An 18,592-nucleotide genomic window follows, 5' to 3' on the forward strand; every position below is an offset into this window, starting at 1 on the left:
TGCAACCCTTTCATGATACAGCACTAGCCTTGAGTACCTATTTGCTTTTATAAAACGGCTAAAAAGACTGTCTTTATGAGTGTGTCAGTCAGTAGCGAAGGCTTTTATATTGAAAAGACTGAATTGTTTTGAAAACGGAACAAGATGCAACTGATAAATGCTTTGACTAGCTCTGTCAGTCACGGGAAAACCCCTTAACTGTTAAAAGGACAAGATAATACATCGGACATTTGATTTTTTTTATCATGAACATAGGACTGACCTGAAGGAAAATGCTAAATCTGAATGCAGGTAATAAACTCGCTCACTTGATCTTTTTCTCGCAACACTCTTTTACATAATAAAGTAAGCTTCAATGAAAAATATCAATTGAGGACATACAGTTTATATTGTGGTGCCAAGGGTGTTGTGTAGTGATACACAGAGCTGTTGGGTGAAGCGGCCATAGCTGTGTTTTATAGTGAATAAAACACCTATTGACCAATCAGAATCAAGGACAGGAACTAACCGTTTACAATTACATCATTTACAAATAAGTGTTATCATACACAAAAGGGGTATAGTCAAGAATAATAGAAATATAAATATAAAAAATTTATTTTAAAATCAATAATAATAATACATAAAAATATATAATATAAATATAATATAAATAATAATATATAACAAATCACAAATGTAATTTATTTAAAGTATAAGTATATTAAAAAAAACAATGTTTGGTATTTAACATGCCATTTTAAACCACATCATAGAGTGTGACAGTGCACTGCGCTCTATTTTAAACAATTCTGAACTATGTTTTCACATGCACAATTCTCAAATATGCAATTATCGTGACTTCATATTTCATGCAAGACTCTCTGTCTTTGCATATATTATTGAGACTACCTGGAAAGGTGATTTGTAGGCCTACATATGCAAGGGAGCTGCAAACAAAAGCTAAAAGGTGACTAAAATGTTTTTTTTTTTTTTTTTAATAATTCTGACCAATTAAAATAAACTTTATTATAAATATATACATTTAACTTAAAATCTTGATGGTCAAAAATGTTATAGACATTTTATCAGCTACAGCTTAAATGGCAGTGGTTTAATCGTTTTGGTTTAACCCTGTGCACACCAATTTATAGCCTACTGATTAAGCCAAGTGGAATCTATTAGTGTCCCTAATTTTGATTAAATGGCTTTAACCTGCCCGCTGGAGGACAAAGTGATGTCCAATTTGTAATGGCGCAACTAAAAAACAACAGACAATAAAACGACGAAAGAAAAAAAAAAGTCACTATTGTTTACAAGCCACTACAAACGCGCAATGCATATTTTGTGGCTCATTTTGCCGCATATTTTAATAGTTCCGCACCAAATGCTTGGTTTGAGACGCCCCATCAAAGTGAACGAAGAAACATACCGGGGATATTACAACTACGCCGCCATGACCGATCGTCTTCGGCGTTTTTCTCTGAAATACTCGCATATTTGCAACCTCGCGAGCATCGGACAGTCTGTCGAGGGAAGGGAGCTTTGGGTCATGAGAATAACAGTTAATCCGAGTAAGGACGTACCGGGCAAACCCAGGTTCAAGTATGTGGGAAACATCCACGGGGACGAGGCTTTATCAAGGCAGGTGTTAGTGTATCTGATTGAGTACCTGTTGACTCAGTATGGCCGTGATGTGAGAGTGACGGAGCTGGTGAACCGGACTGACATTTATATAATGGCCAGCATGAATCCAGACGGATTTGAGCGGGCAGTGGAGGGTGACTGCACTGGCAGCGCTGAAGGCCGCGAGAATGCCAAACATTATGACCTCGACAAGAGTTTCCAATTCCCGGACCTGGATGAGCCCTCCAGCAAGACTTCAGATACACCGGAAGTCACGGCTGTCATGAGGTGGATTCTTGAAAAAAAGTATGTTGTTTGCTGTGTAATTTTAATATTTTCTGTACACTGCAATGATCATCATGCATGGATTATTATAATATGTTTTAAATGTTTCACCCTAAAATTAATGTCATTAATTTCTCGCCCTTACATCGTTCCTAGGTCGAAAGCCGTAAGACTTTTTTTCATCTTCGGAATACAAATTCAGATATTTTTTTTATAAAATCTGAGAGCTTGTGCCCTCCATTGACAGTTTACGCAACTACCACTTTCAAGTCCCAGAAAGGTAGTAAAGACATCAAAGTAATCCATGTGACTCCAGTGGTTTAACCTTTTCTACAAAATATTTACCCTCTGGCAGGCCTATGCAATATGATATCAATGAGGAAAAAAGTGTTTTTCCTGCTTAAAATTGGACACTTTAACAATATCACACATTTTTATAATTTAACTTATTTAATTTTTATAAGTTTGTTGCCTCGAGGCAACATTGTACCACAATGGAAAAATTTAAACATTTGGCATTTTCATGTAGAAAAAATAAATGTATTTATTGAAAACATCAACTTCTTTAACTAGACACTTAAACAAATTTATCAATTTTAATGTATTAAAAGTTTCATATTTAATAAAAAGTAACATTTTGTATGCAGCTGTTGCCCTCAGGCAACATTGTACCATAGTGGAACACAAGTACTACCAAACCATCATGTCTTTATGTTATTATATCAAGTTATCATATTCATCTTCATCCTCATCTCCATCTTCTCTCTCACCCTCACTCTCTCCCTGATGGATTGTCATATGATTTCATCTTCCTCATCACATTATGACCTCTCATTAACTCCTTATCACCTTCATAAACTGGCTTTGCTACCTGTGTTTTATACCTTTTTAAAGGACTATAGAAAATGTGCAGATCATAATATATGCAGATATAGCTGGTGAATTAGTATTCTTATAAATGCATTACAAAATCATGTGAAAATGGCAACATATTTAGATAATTCTAACTCTTTTCCTTACAAATATGATACATTTGTATTCAAACCCATTACGCCTGTATGGCCTTGTGCGATTCCGTTATGGTACAATGTTGCCTTGAGGCAACATAGTTTTTTGTTATTTTCTCTAAAACATTTTATGATATATAAAGTTCCTAAAAAATACTTTACTTGCCAGTGAACGTGACTCAAATTTTTTGTGGTTGATTAAATGGATACAAACAAGTGAAAAAAGCACTTTCCAATGGAGAAAATATGGAATCATGTGCACATGTGCTAAAACAAGACACAAAACGGACCCCTCTTGGTCATGTTTTGGTCTTTTTTGCATTTTTATTGATTAGTATTTGAGTTATTCTGTCTTGAGATATGTTTGATCAATCAATTGGTGCCTTTATTTTATTAAAAACAAACTAAAATAGACTATGTTTCCTGGAGGCAACACCATACCATAGAGGGTTAATCTCCAATGCATGTTCACTCAGCGTCTGCTTTCGCGTCAACACAACATGCATGCGTCATGATGCTCTCGTGAACTCGCATTGGAGATTAATATTTTGTAAATAGATTGGGAAATTACGTTCTTTTGCAAGCAAAACACTTGCATCATTTCATAAAAATGAGGTTAAACCACCGGAGTCACATGAATTACTCAATTCACTTCAGAGTTAACTAGATTTTAAGAGAAACTGGCCTGGGAAAAATAAATCTTGAATTATTCAGTGTTGTAATGTGAAAATCTCAGATCAGAAACGAGAGAACAAGTCAAATCTGTTCATAAGAAGTGTTTCCTTACCAGGTTTTCTGGCTCTTTGTAATCTTTTCAAGGTTTGTCTTGTCTGGTAGTCTACATGGGGGCTCGGTGATGGCCAGCTTCCCTTTTGATGACCGCAGTTCTTCTGCAAGCTCAGGGCTGACAGCAGATGAAGCTCTCTTTCACCATTTAGCACAAGCCTACACTGAGAATCATCCCATAATGAGGATGGACAATCCTGGCTGTCATGTTGATCCCAACAAAAGCTTTGAAGATGGTATCAAACTGTTGGACATTTAAAGTCGGGTATTTTAACTAAGTGAAAGTCCATTGAGCTTTGGTTTGGTGTCCTGTGTGTGCGCAGGGGGAATGCAGGATTTCAACTACCTCAAAGGGAACTGTTTTGAAGTCACTTTCAGATTCAGCTGCTGCAAGTATCCACTGGCTTCTCAGCTTTTCACAGAGTGGACCAACAACAAGGAGGCCCTTCTTACCTACATGCAGAAAGTGAGTTGATTGGAATGTTTAGTGTGTAAAATGGTTTTTTTTTTAAATTCTTATTCAATTTACTTGAATAAGACAAGTTCATCTAACTTAATTTTATCATGTTCATCAAATTGAATGAGAATTTTTAAAAAGAAATGTCTGAGGAGCTTTAGTTTGTTGCCTAGCCTTATTAGCTTGAACCGCTAGAGGTGTCTACTCTCATCTAAGCTTATGCTACTCCTACATCCTACGTCATACGTTGAGTCAGAGCTCACTCTTCGGCCAGAACTCGACTTGTGTAAGGCCTTTACCAGAAGCTAGTTATTATAATTAAACCATTTACCAATTTGGTTAAGTGTCGAGCATGTGCTTCGGTTGAGGACCTTCTAACAAGAACTCAAATTGCCTTAAAGGGAAAGTTCACCCAAAAATGAAAATTTGATGTTTATCTGCTTGCCCCCAGCGAATCCAAGATGTAGGTGACTTTGTTTCTTCAGTACAACAAACATGATGATTTTTAACTCCAACCGTTGCAGTCTGTCAGCCGTATAATGCGCGTCAATGGGAACTCCATCTATAAGAGTCAAAAAACTTGCACAGACAAACCCTGCTGCTTGTGACGACACATTGATGTCCTAAGACATGAAACAATCAGTTTGTGTGAGAAACCGAACAGTATTTATATCATTGTTTTTACCTTAAAACACCATGTCCAACTGCATTCAGCATTCGCTTAGTGAGGCCTGATCGCGCTCTGACAACGGAAGTGATGTCTCGCGCTAATACTTCAATAAGTGTGAGACATCACTGCCTGTCTCCTGGAATCTCTTCCATGCTCTTGAGACTGTGCTTGGAGACACAGCAAACCTTCTGGAAATGACACTTATTGATGTGCTATCCTGGAGGAGTTGGACTGCCTGTGCAACCTCTGTAGGGTCAAGGTATCACCTCGTGCTGCCAGTAGTGACACTGGCCCTAGCCAAATGCAAAACTAGTGAAAAACAGTCAGAAAAGATGAGTAGGTAAAAAAAAAAAATGTCAGTGGCCTCCACCTGTAAAACCGTTTTGGGGTCGTCTCACTGTTGCCCATCTAGTGCACCTTTTGTTAATTTATTTAACACCAAAGCAGCTGAAACTGATTAACAACCCCCTCTGCTACTTAACTGACCAGGGGCTGTATAGAGGGTATGCACATGACGTCATTGTCGACCGTTACGACTGCGGTCACGCCCACTGAGTGGCACAAAGACTGAACTGCAGCATTGGCTTTCAGCGTGAATGTCGCGAAAAACACACAACACATCCTTTGTGACTGACTGTACAAATAACTTTGATACAAAACCTGAGGTATATATTTAAAGACAAAAGCTACAGAAAAAGAAGCAAATGGATCACTGCAATTCACAGAAACAACTTGACTCCAGCAGATAAACATGGCTTTGCAGTAATCATTTTGTGTCAAATTGTTGGATTTTGAGGTAAAATCATAGCGTAGCCTATATATTGTATTGTTATATATTATGTTGACAACTCCAATTAAATATTTTCCATCGGTTTTTAAATAAACGACATTGACAAACAGGCCCGGATTAAGAACACATTGGGCCCTGGGGCTATAGCAACACCAAGGGCCCCCTTTCATATGATTGCCATGCCACAGTGTCTTGTACCACAAGATTTTTTTTTTTTTTTTTATTGTCATTATTTTTATATTTTTACAAAGTTCATTTTATCAAATCATTTTATATAAGCACAAGCACACTAAATATTCCATGCTATTTAACATATTTTAAAATATATTTAACATATAAAATATTTAACATATTTTAAAATTGTATTGCATATATTGCTGACACAATAATTCTTTCCTCTTATTAACACAAAATAAACTATTTTGAAGAAGGTGGGTAACCAAACAGTTGATGGTCCCCAGTGATTTCCACATTATATATATTTTTTTCCTACTATGGAAATTAATGGGGACCAGCAACTGTTTGGTTACCCACATTCTTCAAAATATTTTATTTTGTGTTCAACAGAAGAAAGAAACTCATTCAGGTTTAAAACAGCTTGAAAGTGAGTATGTGATGACAGGATTTTAATTTTTGGGGTGAACTATCCCTTTAAGGACAACGGTCCGCATGCTAACTATTAGGACGCTGTCACTTTAAGACCTGCATGCGTCCCATTTTCTCAACTCACTTCAGACATAACCAACTGTGTTTATGTAAACCTTTTGTGTATTTGACAGTATTGTGGCGCAATCAGACGCGAAAGATGAAGTCCAGTAGTCAGGTGCTGTTTGACAGGCTTAAGTGTGTGTGCACGCTTCGGGTGTATGGGGTCAGAAAAAGCGCAGCGCACGAATTACATGTTTAACTGGCAGGGCTTTAAAGCACATGCAAATAAAGAACTTTTGTGATTGCGAATAAGTGCAGTGTCCCGTGAGTAACTCTACCGCTGTGTTAACGTGTGATGTGAATGTGTCGAGGTCGAGTTGTACGGATGGAGGCACCAGAACTGCAACTGATAGAATGTGCTTCAAAGGCAGATAGTGGAGACAAGTCACACGACATTGGTGTTCGTCAAAAAAACTGTAGGAATGTTAATTCTGGATTTTTACACGGGTGATGATGATGAGAGAAAAACACTGACATTCTGAATTCAAACGGCAATAAAATCAATCGACTCGTCCCTGCAAATGTTGAAAACACCTTACGTTTTCATGAGAAACAATTACCATCCATCCGAATAGGGCTTAACTCGTTATAAGAATAATAACTTGATGCAGCTGCTATCTCACCTTCTTCAACGTGTAAAGCATGATCGGCGACGGTGTCGGTGGGTGAAGATAATTGTAAGCTGCCGCTGCACGCGGAGTCTTCCACTGGTACGGATGTTTTATGTGAACCGAAGAAATTAGTTTTGGTATTTTTGCTATAAGATTAGCATCCCTTTTCTCGCTTTCAAGCTTATTTGTCCGTTTTTGCGCACCACTATCACTTTTTTTAATCATTTTTTGAACACCAGCGAGGCTGAAAAAGCAAAAAAGGCCAATTTTCTAGTCTACATGCCATAGCGTAACGCAAAGAGGCGTTTCCCGATGTCATGGCACGAATTGTAAAGTGATTTTGATTGGACGATGATTTATCAGTCAGGCACATTTTCCAATAATTTTTTCTTGTTATTTTATTAGACACAAATCAACCACCTATGACTTGTCAATCTCATTTCCTCCAGCCAATCACGGGCCCCCTCTACCCGCGGGCCCTGGGGCTTCAGCCCCACCTAGCCCTTATGTTAATCCGGCCCTGTTGACAAACTATACTATAAAATTATATATGTGTTGGGCTGGACAATGTGACGATATAACATTGATATAAGTGATCAATGAGATTTAGACCTACTTATATTGTTTTTATATAAAATATTTAAAGGCAGATTTGCTTAATGTATTTCCCTGGCGTCGAAATCAGGCACATATAAATGTCAGGAAACACGACTCCTGGCTGCATGTCAATATCCATGGATTAGGTTTATATGACAAGTTGTAAGGAACACATTCGAGTCCAACCTTTAGTGTAATCGTTTGTTTTACTCCGTTTTCACAGTTTCTCCTATTAAATCCAGTCACGCAGGTTCTTGTGCCACTCAGTCCAGCTGAGGGCAGGAAAGTGATGTCGATGCATACCCTCTATTCACAAAACATTTTATCTTACCACTAGGGCTGGGTACCGAACTCGATACTTTTTAGGTACCGATCGAACTGCCTCGATACTACCGAGTATCGAAAAGTGTCTTGTCATTCGGTACCAAATTTCGGTAGGCTACCTCAGAATGGAGCCGATCGAGGAGAGGCGCGGAGAAATGCTTTCGCTGTCTCGTTGAGGAGCAAGTAACGTTGCGCTACATTGTTATTTATATCTAAATGTGCGAGAGGGCGATTGAATCAACGGTTTCGTTTTCAGTTTATCTCCGAATGGACGGGTGAGAAACGGCTGTTTATGTGAGCAGCCGGTTCACTACAGATACTGTTAACAGAAAACAAAAGTGTAGCACTGCCTGCAGAAACAGCGGAACGCGCAATGTTTTTTAGACTAGTTATGGACAGGTACAACACACAGCAGCTTTACATCAGCGTTCTTCCCTCAAGTCTATGGAAACTCGCGACCGGTTCGTGACAGGCTCGTTCACCTGCACGAGCACAGGCTCTGCCTCTGGCTCCAGAACGCGAACAATTCTGCTGAAAAAGGGGTATCAGCGTCCTCCTGATACTGCGGATAATTTGCGGGTCGGTCCAAGTAATAAAAAAATAACATTCAAATTAATTGCGGGTGGATGAGAGATGAATCATTAATGTGTTGATTTTAATGAAGACACAGAACTCTTATTTCACGGTAAGACGCAACGAACTTGCGTCACTCTTACTTCCGCTTTGATCTTGTTAATAATAATAAATTTTTTGAAGAACAATTGCTGAGTGATTTAAAAAGAGCCTCACATACTTAATTTTTTGCATTGAAAACTAAACTTTATTAAAACTATTTGCACTGATTTATTGTGTTGGGTAAATTTTGTTAATTTGTGCTTTTTTTGTTCCCCGCAGTGGCTCAGGACAGGAGTCTTTGAGTCTGATAAAAAGTCAACAAAGTTAAAATATAAAACCAAAGTTTTTTTGAGGTTATGTAATCTTGTTTAAACAGATTTTTTAAAACTGGTACCGAAAAAGGTATCGTTTAGGTATCGGTATCGAAGTCAAGGTATCGGTATCGTCTCGGTATCGAAAATTTTTGAACGATACCCAGCCCTACTTACCACTAAGAGTTCTCCTAAATGGCAATAAAAGTTCTTAGTTAAGAGTTTTCTCTTAAAACCTATTCACAAAGCTGCTGAGACCAACTTTTACTAAGGAATAGAGAGAAGTCTTAAAGGTGCCATCGAATTGAAAATTGAATTTACCTCGGCATAGTTGAATAACAAGAGTTCAGTACATGGAAATGACATACAGTGAGTCTCAAACTGCATTGTTTCCTCCTCCTTATATACTTCTATATACCTCCTTCTTAAATCTCATTTGTTTAAAAGACCTCCGAAGAACAGGCGAATCTCAAAATAACACCGACTCTTACGTAACAGTCGGGGTGTACGCCCCCAATATTTGCATATGCCAGCCCATGATCGAGGCATTAGGATTTTGTTTTTTTGCTTTGGTCTTCGTGATTTAGAAGTTATTGTTGGCTGACAGTTTTCTTTAAAATGTTTTCTAAAGAAATTGAAATTGAATTATTATTATTATTATTATTATTTGTTTTATTTTATTTATTTATTTTTTTTTGATTATCAAATCTTATTTTGTTTCTGTTCAAGGCTCATATTGGTGTGAGAGGTTTCGTAATGACCAGATCAGGCTTTGGCCTCCCAAATGCCACAATCTTTGTTTCTGGAATTCATCACAACATCACAACCTGGATGTTTGGTGATTATTATCGCCTGCTGCTGCCTGGAAGATATGACATCACTGCTAGCTCACCTGGGTGATTATGTGTATATGCATAAATGTAAAATGATGATATGGAAGTATTTCAATTTAATGAATTTTTCATGTTTCCTTCAGGTACCTTTCAAATACTGTTAAGAATGTGCCAGTGATTGAAGGCAAAGCCACACTGCTAAACTTTACTCTTGAGAAACCTGTAGAGGAAATGTTAATGTTAGATCCCTCTGAACAACATACAGTAACCAATGAAGATCTGAGAACACTAGGGCTTCCCACCTCAACATATCCAATCCAGACTTTGAAATTCCGACATCATAGTTATGATGAAATGGAGATGTTGTTGCAACTGTTTAGTGCCGTCTATCCAAACATCACTGATCTGAACTCTGCTGGACAATCAGTGCAGGGCAGGAATCTTTATGTGATGGAGATATCTACCAATCCTGGTGTTGATCAGCAAGGTGCAGTTGCAAACAGTCAGATTTTTATGTTGTATATGTTTGTACACTATGGGTCAAAAATTAGGAATAATTTTCCTAACCCTTATATACTCTTGCATTTATTTGATCAAAATGGAGTAAAAACAGTAACATTCTGAAATGTTGTTTAAATAATGTTTTCTTTAGAAGTTAAATGTCTTTACTGTCACTTTTGTTCAATGTAATTTTAAAGTATTTAAATTTAATCAAAAATACTAATTTCTTAACAACTAATGATGCTGAAAATTCAGGTTTCCATCAGTGGAATAAAAGGGGGGGTTAATGTTAAAACATTACTGTTAAAAATACTTTAACAGTATTTTTGAGCAAGTAAATGCAAACTTGTTGAGCATAACAGACTTTCAAGAACAAAAATCTTAATTATTCCAAATGTTTGACTAGTAGTGTACATTTAATATGTCTATATGTCTAGTGATAACCTCTCCTTACTTCAACCAGGCAAACCAGAGGTCATGTTTGTGGGTAACCTGCATGGAAATGAGTTTATCGGTCGTGAGATTCTTCTTAATCTGGTTGAATACTTGTGTCGCAATTATGGCAAAGATCCATTGGTCACACGTCTGGTCAATGGCACAAGAATTCACATCATGCCTTCCATGAACCCAGATGGGTTTGAATTGGCACTAAAAGGTACAAGAAAATATAGTGGCAGGTTGTTTAATTGTTCTCTTCTGTATTTACCCTGATTTTTTTTCGTAGCTCACAAAGGCCGGGTCTCGGGAGACCTGAGTATTATTGGACACCGTAATAGTCATCGTGTTGACCTGAATGCGAATTTCCCTGAACAGTCACAATCGAGGAATTCTGTTGAAGCAGAAACTCGAGCAGTGATAAACTGGGTCAAGGCCCACTCCTTTGTGTTGTCTGCAAGTATACGTGGAGGTACAGAAAGTGGCAGTCTTAAGTTTGTCTCAAAATGTTAATGACATTTTTAAATGACATATCTGAACTGCCATTGTTGTTTCTAGGGTTTAGGGGAGTCGTGTATCCGAGTTCCCTTGACCGCATTGATGAGTACATGTTTAAATCCGTTGCAAAAGCCTATTATATGGTGTGTATTTTGAATGCTTTATGTATCATCAATTACGTAACTTTTGACATTTTTAATTTAACTGATTCATAGAATGTCAGTTTTCTATAATATGTATATCAAATGTCTAACTCAAATTGTCCAATACTGTTGTCGTTTCATTGGTTCCAGCAATCTCAGGCTTTTCAAGAGCCCCAGGCTTGTGACGTTCCAAGACCCAGAAAGAAAAAAGGCATTAAGCACAATCGTCCAGTAGCCACAGGTCAGACTGAAAAGTCAACATTTAAAAAAAAAAAAAAAAGTTTACATTACCCTTCAAAAGTTTGGGGTCAGTACGATTTGTTTTGTTTTTTTTTGTTTTTTTTTTAAATGCTTGTTCTTGTTTTCTATTTAATATATTGTATCAAATATATTAAAATTACATATAATTTATGTAATTTTTTTCCTGTGATGTCGAAGCGTAATTTTCAGCATCATTATTCGAACCCATAAGACTTTCATTCATCCTCAGAAGGCAAATGAAGATCTTTTTGATGAAATCAGAGCTTTCTGTCCCTTAAAGGTGCTAAAGAGGATGTTTTGTTTTATACATTTTTGCAATATTACTTGAAACTGTGTTTACTAACTGATAAAAGACTATTTATTAGGTGCACTGAAATGAATAATATTAATATACATCATCTGTTTACGAGGTAGGGCCTTATAAACATCAGCCAATCGTTTATGCGATCATCGTGTAAACGATTGGCCCTCTGGCTTGTCAATCACTGCCGTGACGTTCCTTGTGAGAGACGAGCGGCTGCGCGCTCCAGTAACTTTCCACACTCCACAGGCGCCGCATGCAAACACTCGTGTTCCAATACTCGTGCACGAGTTTTGGGAGGTGTTCCTTTGAAATGAGCTGTGAAGGAGGGGGGTTGTTCGTACGCATGCGCTCATTTCAAAAACTCACTAACAGTCTTTGGATTCTCAGTCGACGAAAAAATCCTCTTTAGCACCTTTAATGTTTTTGCTGAATAAAATAATAAAAAGTACACACTACTGTTCAAAAGTAGTGAACAAGTACTGTTCAAAAAAAAGTTTTATATAATATAATATAATATAATATAATATAATATAATATAATATAATATAATATAATATAATATAATATAATATAATATTATTTTTTTATTATATTTTGTCTTATATTTCTGTTCATCAGAACATATTCTTCTATGTTGAATATCCTGATTCACACAGAAATCAACATTGTTCTTGCCTTCTGCATAATGGTAGGAACTGATATGCTGACTTGGGCGTATCACGGCACTGACACTTTAGCCATTAACATTGGTCTGAGCTGTGAGCTGCTCCCACCAGAGGAGCTGCTCTCCGAGTACTGGGAGAAGAATCACAGAGCGATCTTACAGATTATACAGCAGGTGATTCATTCTTGATCCTGACATCATGAACAAGACATTGTCTTTTTGGGGGAGGTATTCTGTTTAAACATTTACATGGTTTGTGTGATGTCTCGTATTTCAGGTTCATTTGTTTGTGAGGGGTATGGTGACTGATGGTCATTCTGGCAAAGGCATTGGTAATGCCACAGTCGTGGTGAAAGGCTCAAGGCATCAAGTCCACACCAGCAGCACAGGACAATACTGGAGACCCCTGGCTCCTGGTTCTTATCATCTCACTGCCTCTGCTCCAGGGTGAGACCTTAACCTTCACAACAAATGAATATAATGCCAGTTAAAAAAAATGGGTCAGCCGTTAAATTTGTTGTGCCATTTTCTCCCAGTTATACTCCAATGTCAGCATCTGTCCGGGTGTTGGAGTCTCGGATGGAGCAGCTGAACTTTAAGCTGACCAGAAAAGCATTGCATCCATCTGGAGGAGAACAGAAGGACTTTGAGAATCTGGTAGAGCAGCTTTTAGTCCCTGGCGGGCTGGATCAGTTGGTCCGCAGCCTTCTACCTGCTAAGACCCTACAGTACCGAACCTACAGGGAACGCTCCGAGTTCCTGAGAGGACTGGCCTTAAACTTCCCTCACATCACACATCTATACAGGTATGCAAACCTGAAGATGTGTCTTTATCAGTGTTGGGGAAAGTTACTTTGAAAAGTTATGCATTACAATATTGCATTACTCCCTTAAAAAGTAACCAATTGCGTTACTTAGTTACTTTTTAAGAAAAGCAAAGCGTTGTTACTTTTGCGTTACTTTTTCTCACCTGAGATGATGTTGTTTTTATATATATAATATTATATTATATTATAATATATATATATATATAAAACCAAAAAGTTCTATTTTTGGGAAAATGTAAAGGCCCTTTCACACCAGAATTGAAATAAGGTGCTGTCATTCTGGATTGCAGAATAGGATGCAGGAGAAGAAAGTTTAATGCTTACTTCACCAATAAAACAAAAAATCTAAATTTTTGCTTCTGGTTTAACTGAATCATCGAAGGTCAACAGCAAATACATTGGTCAAATAAAGTAAGATTAAATGCATAAAAATATACTTAACATTTGTTTCATTTAATGCGTTTTTTAACTCTGGAGGTTTGTGTAATATTCTGATAATGCATTTCACTTATTTTATTAATGTTGAGGAATACTGAATCTTGTGAGATTAGTAAATGCATTCTCACATTTAGTCTAGAACTACAATAACCATAATGTTTACGCACAACGCCTCTGCACTTATGCTGCTTTCCAGGCAGGTTTTTGAGCCCGTAAGTCATGACTTCAAACCACGACTTGCATCTTTGTAGCGTTCCAGGCAAGTCACGCCAAACTGTCTGAGCTCAAAGAATTGTGGTAGCTTGATGTAAACAAACAAGTATGGTGGACGTACGAGGCTTATGCTCATTTACAATCGTTTCAGACACATAACATTGTAATACATAATCGTGTGTGTATTATTTATCATTATTATATTATTATTAATTTGATTTCAACGTTATATTGTCCTAAAGTCTATTTCTCACCATTTACCACTTGCATAAACACCGCATCCGTAGGGGCTGCCGTTGCTGTTTCGCGGGCTATGTGATGTCAGAGCACGGAACTGGGAGTACATCGATGTAGTACGAGTTCATGGGTGGGAAGTCACGGGTTTGACTGCCGTTCCAGTGCACTTTCACGGGTAGAAGGTTGGAAAAACGCAGGTTACGGGTTGCCTGGAACACAGCATTACTCCCGATTTCTCTCAACATGGGGACAGGAGAGGTGCCAGTCAATAAATGGGAAAACAAAGTAACTTGCATTACTTATTTGAAAATAAATTAGATATTTTGTTGTGAAATGAAAAGTAATGTGTAACTTGAAAAAAGTAATCTGATTAAGTTACTTGTAATGCGTTACCCCCAACACTGGTCTTTCAAATCTTGCTAAGGACTTGGGAGATTGGATATTTTGACTTGAAGTTGCTGTAGTTACCACTATAGCAACTGCATTGCAGTGTGCTAACATCCACTCAGAACACCTTAGCCACCATCCATGGCAAACATCATTCACATTTTTGTAGTTATTTGAGGAAAAATAACTTAATGTAGATCATAAGAATTCATTGAATGGAGTTGGAAGGTAATGATGTTGTGAAACTGTTTTAATCACTACTTTTTTTTTCTTCTGGGGTCAGTTTGGGTCAAAGCTCTGAGTTCAGAACTATCTGGGCCCTTGAGATCACCAGCCATTTGGGGATTCCTCAACCTGCCGAACCCAAGATCCTTTTTGTGGCTGGAGTCCATGGTAATGCGGCAGTAGGTCCAGAGTTGCTGCTTGAGTTTGCTTCTGTTCTCTGCCTCAACTATGGCAGGAATCCTGCTGTCACCAAGGCAAGCTTCACAAAACATTGAAAAACATTATCAGCATGTAAAAACATTGAAATAGATTTTACTCCCAACACCATTTCCAACACAAATTAGGGTGTGTTCACACTTTGCAGGTTTGGTTTGATTAAAATGAACTCTGGTGTGATTACTCTGTTCATGTAGTTCATTTGAAAAAGTGTGAACGCTGTCATCCAAACCCTGGTGTGCATCAAACCAGCAAACCGAGACCCCTGAAAAGGCTTCCAAGTGAACTCTGGTGCAGTTCGACTGATAGGTCCGCATTGCATTCATATAAGATATCTAAACAAACCAAAAACAGGACGTGATGTCACAAGATGCGACCCTAAAAAGGACAGAATGCTGAAACATACCCGTTTTTTCTTGTCATAGGAACTACGTTGCCACAGTTCATAGAGGCGTCGGAAACGCCTGCAGCAGATCTTTGTTTTTTGTGCAACTGAGGAATTCCTGGTGCTGTTTTATTTTATAAACTCTTCACTAGTTCTCAGCTGGTCAAAATGCTGTCCCATTTAGCCCAGAACACAGCATTGGTTTGGATGTTCATTAAGTTCCGTCATACAGTAAAAAACAGTAATATTGTGAAATATTATTACAATTTGAAATAACTGTGTACTATTTAAATATATTTGACAAAGTAATTTATTCCTGTGATGCAAAGCTGAATTTTCAGCATCGCTACTCCAGTGTTCAGTGTCACATGATCCTTCAGAAATCATTCTAATATGCTGATCTGCTGCTCAAGAAACATTTATGATTATTTTCAATGTTGAAAACAGTTGTGTACTTTTTTTTTTTCAGGATTCCTTGATGAATAGAAAGTTCAAAAGAACAGCATTTATCTGAAATACAAAGCTTCTGTAGCATTATACACTACCGTTCAAAAGTTTGGGGTCAGTAAGAATTTTTATTTTTTTGAAAAGAAATTAAAGAAATGAATACTTTTATTCAGCAAGGATGCATTAAATCAATCAAAAGTGGCAGTAAAGACATTTATAATGTTACAAAAGATTAGATTTCAGATAAACACTGTTCTTTTGAACTTTCTATTCATCAAATAATCCTGAAAAAAAATATTGTACACAAATATTTTGTACAATTGTACACATTAAATGTTTCTTGAGCAGCAGATCAGCATATTAGAATGATTTCTGAAGGATCATGTGACACTGAAGACTGGAGTAATGATGCTGAAAATTCAGCTTTGCATCACAGGAATAAATTACTTTGTTTTCTATTTGAATATATTTGACAGTTATTTTAAATTGTAGTAATATTTCACAATATTACTGTTTTTTTTTTTTACTGTATTTTTAATTAAATAAATGTAGCCTTGGTGAGCAGACGAAACTTCTTTTAAAAACATTAAAAATCTTAGTGGTTCCAAACTTTTGGACTGTACTCATATAATATAATATAATATAATATAATATAATATAATATAATATAATATAATATAATATAATATAATATAATATAATATAATATAATATAATATAATATAATAATACAGATTTAAAAACTACAGTGTGAACGCTAAGCAAAACAAGACTAAATATATTTTCTGTTTTTGGTCTGGACAAAAAGAACCAAGAGAACCAAACTACAAGTGTGAACACATCACTGTGACAGATTCAGCAATTTTGCCTTAAGGCGTATTCACATTAACACAATTTTTGGCAGGATTTATAACTAAATAAAAAAGTCCATTATGAATAGTTTGTAGATGTATGAAGCATAGCTCATGCAGAAGTCACTTTCAAAACAAAACGGCTTTCTGTTGAGTGCAATGAATTTGTGTGACCGACTTGAACACAAGTGAAAGCTCCTTTTCAGCCTCACAAAACTCCTGCACGGACTGAAATGACTGGATTTCGTCCACAACATTTTGCAGAGGAATGTTAAATGTTACCTGACCTTTAGAATTGCAGCTCAGGCAGAGTTTGTGCTTTTTTTTTTTTTTTTTTTTTTCACCTTAGCTGGTTGACAGGAGCAGGATACTGATTGTCCCGTGTGTAAACCCTGATGGTAGGGAGCAGGCACATGAGGGGCTCTGCTCTTCCAGTGTGGGGCACAACAACGCTCATGGAATAGATCTGGATACAGATTTCTTCTATGGTCCGTAAACGCTCTGCATTAAAGTTGTCATTAAAAAAAGCTTGTGAAGTGGTCAGTGAATGACATTTGTTTATACATAGGTAATGCGTCAGTGCAGCCAGAGACCCGTGCAGTGATGGATCTGATTCATGGAGGGAAATTCTCTCTCTCAGTAGTGCTGGAGGGAGGCTCTCTGCTGGCCACATATCCCTATGACCGATCTAAACAGCATGGTAACCAACAGCACAATAAAACAGGCATAAACTGTACAGGATCAATTTTATGTCAGTGACTGGGCTTATGATTGCCACCTAGCCAATGAAGAAAAAAAAAATGAATTGAATGCATGTATGCTTATTTAATCTTATTTAAGTATCTTTACACAATTCGGGGTGTTACATGGTACATTTTAGTAAGGTATAAACAGCCATCCAGAACAACCACATAGAAATATGTTAGAGCCTTCATAGCAAAGTCTAGTTATATGGTGCGTCCCAATTCGCATACTATCTGTCCTAAATAGTATTTGAAATTAGAATCGGTGCATCCCAAATCATAGTATATTGATATTATAATCTCCGGGTCTGGCGGTACCACTTTTTATCATAGCTTAGCATAGTTCATTGAATCTGATTAGACCATTAGCATCTCACTCAAATAACACAAGTTTCGATATTTTGTCCTATTTAAAACTTGACTCTTCTGTAGTTACATCATGTACTAAAACCAACGGAAAATAAAAAGTTGTGCTTTTTCTAGGCCGATATGGCTAGGAATTCTACTCCCATTCCGGCGTAATAATCAAGGAACTTTACTGCCATACCATGGGTGCAGCAGGCGCAATGATATACGCAGTGCCTGTGACCCCCTGCTTGCACAGGGAGCGTTCCTTGCAACCATTTTTTAACGAGATGCTAACAGTCTAACCAGATTCAATGAACTATGCTAAGATATTCTAAAAGTGGTACCGCCAGACCCAGAGATTGGCTGAATGGATTTGAAAACGGTAAAACTGTTTAAATGGAAAATGTGCCTATTTTCAAAAAAAGTGGAGCGTTCCTTTAACTGTGGCAAGATGATTGACATGGCAGTTTAAACGATGTCAGGTTGCACGTAACGAAGCAACGGAGTTGTCCTTTAAAGACGCTGTTATGACGAAGTAGTACGTCCCAAAGCTTGCCTACTCTTCTGCTACACTGAGAAGAAAAAAAATGTACTTTTTCTTCACAAAACGGTAAGCTACATACTTTTAGGGCATAGTATAAGTAGGTGAATAGGGATGCAGCATTAGACTTTTCTTCATATTCCTGGAAATGTTATTTTAAGCAAGTCATAAAGAATTTGACTAATGTTGACCCTACAGCAACAAATGAGGAGACATTGAGATATTTGGCCTCCTTGTATGCCAGAAGTCATCCTTTCATGCACTTGGGTAATGCAGGATGTTCAAAAAAATCAGGTACTATTGAAAAGACTCTTTCAGATTCACATATT

The 18,592-nt window shown here is 37.2% G+C and overlaps 1 protein-coding gene across 1 annotated transcript in view; it reads left to right on the forward strand.

Moving 5' to 3' along the window:
* The first annotated feature begins 1,311 nt into the window (after positions 1–1,311).
* cpdb (carboxypeptidase D, b) overlaps positions 1,312–18,592 on the forward strand; it is a 28,130-nt gene continuing 10,849 nt past the window's right edge. The window contains exons 1-16 of the mRNA XM_067375422.1: positions 1,312–1,911; positions 3,717–3,919; positions 4,007–4,149; positions 9,496–9,662; positions 9,743–10,086; positions 10,564–10,755; positions 10,825–11,007; positions 11,094–11,176; positions 11,327–11,417; positions 12,434–12,579; positions 12,683–12,852; positions 12,942–13,211; positions 14,791–14,986; positions 16,981–17,119; positions 17,200–17,331; positions 18,462–18,557. Coding sequence (XP_067231523.1) covers positions 1,316–1,911; positions 3,717–3,919; positions 4,007–4,149; positions 9,496–9,662; positions 9,743–10,086; positions 10,564–10,755; positions 10,825–11,007; positions 11,094–11,176; positions 11,327–11,417; positions 12,434–12,579; positions 12,683–12,852; positions 12,942–13,211; positions 14,791–14,986; positions 16,981–17,119; positions 17,200–17,331; positions 18,462–18,557 — 3,151 coding nt within the window. The 5' untranslated portion in view covers positions 1,312–1,315. The remainder of the gene's footprint in view (positions 1,912–3,716; positions 3,920–4,006; positions 4,150–9,495; positions 9,663–9,742; positions 10,087–10,563; positions 10,756–10,824; positions 11,008–11,093; positions 11,177–11,326; positions 11,418–12,433; positions 12,580–12,682; positions 12,853–12,941; positions 13,212–14,790; positions 14,987–16,980; positions 17,120–17,199; positions 17,332–18,461; positions 18,558–18,592) is intronic.

Source organism: Chanodichthys erythropterus, chromosome 22 (assembly GCF_024489055.1).
Source record: "Chanodichthys erythropterus isolate Z2021 chromosome 22, ASM2448905v1, whole genome shotgun sequence".
Lineage (NCBI taxonomy): Eukaryota > Metazoa > Chordata > Actinopteri > Cypriniformes > Xenocyprididae > Chanodichthys > Chanodichthys erythropterus.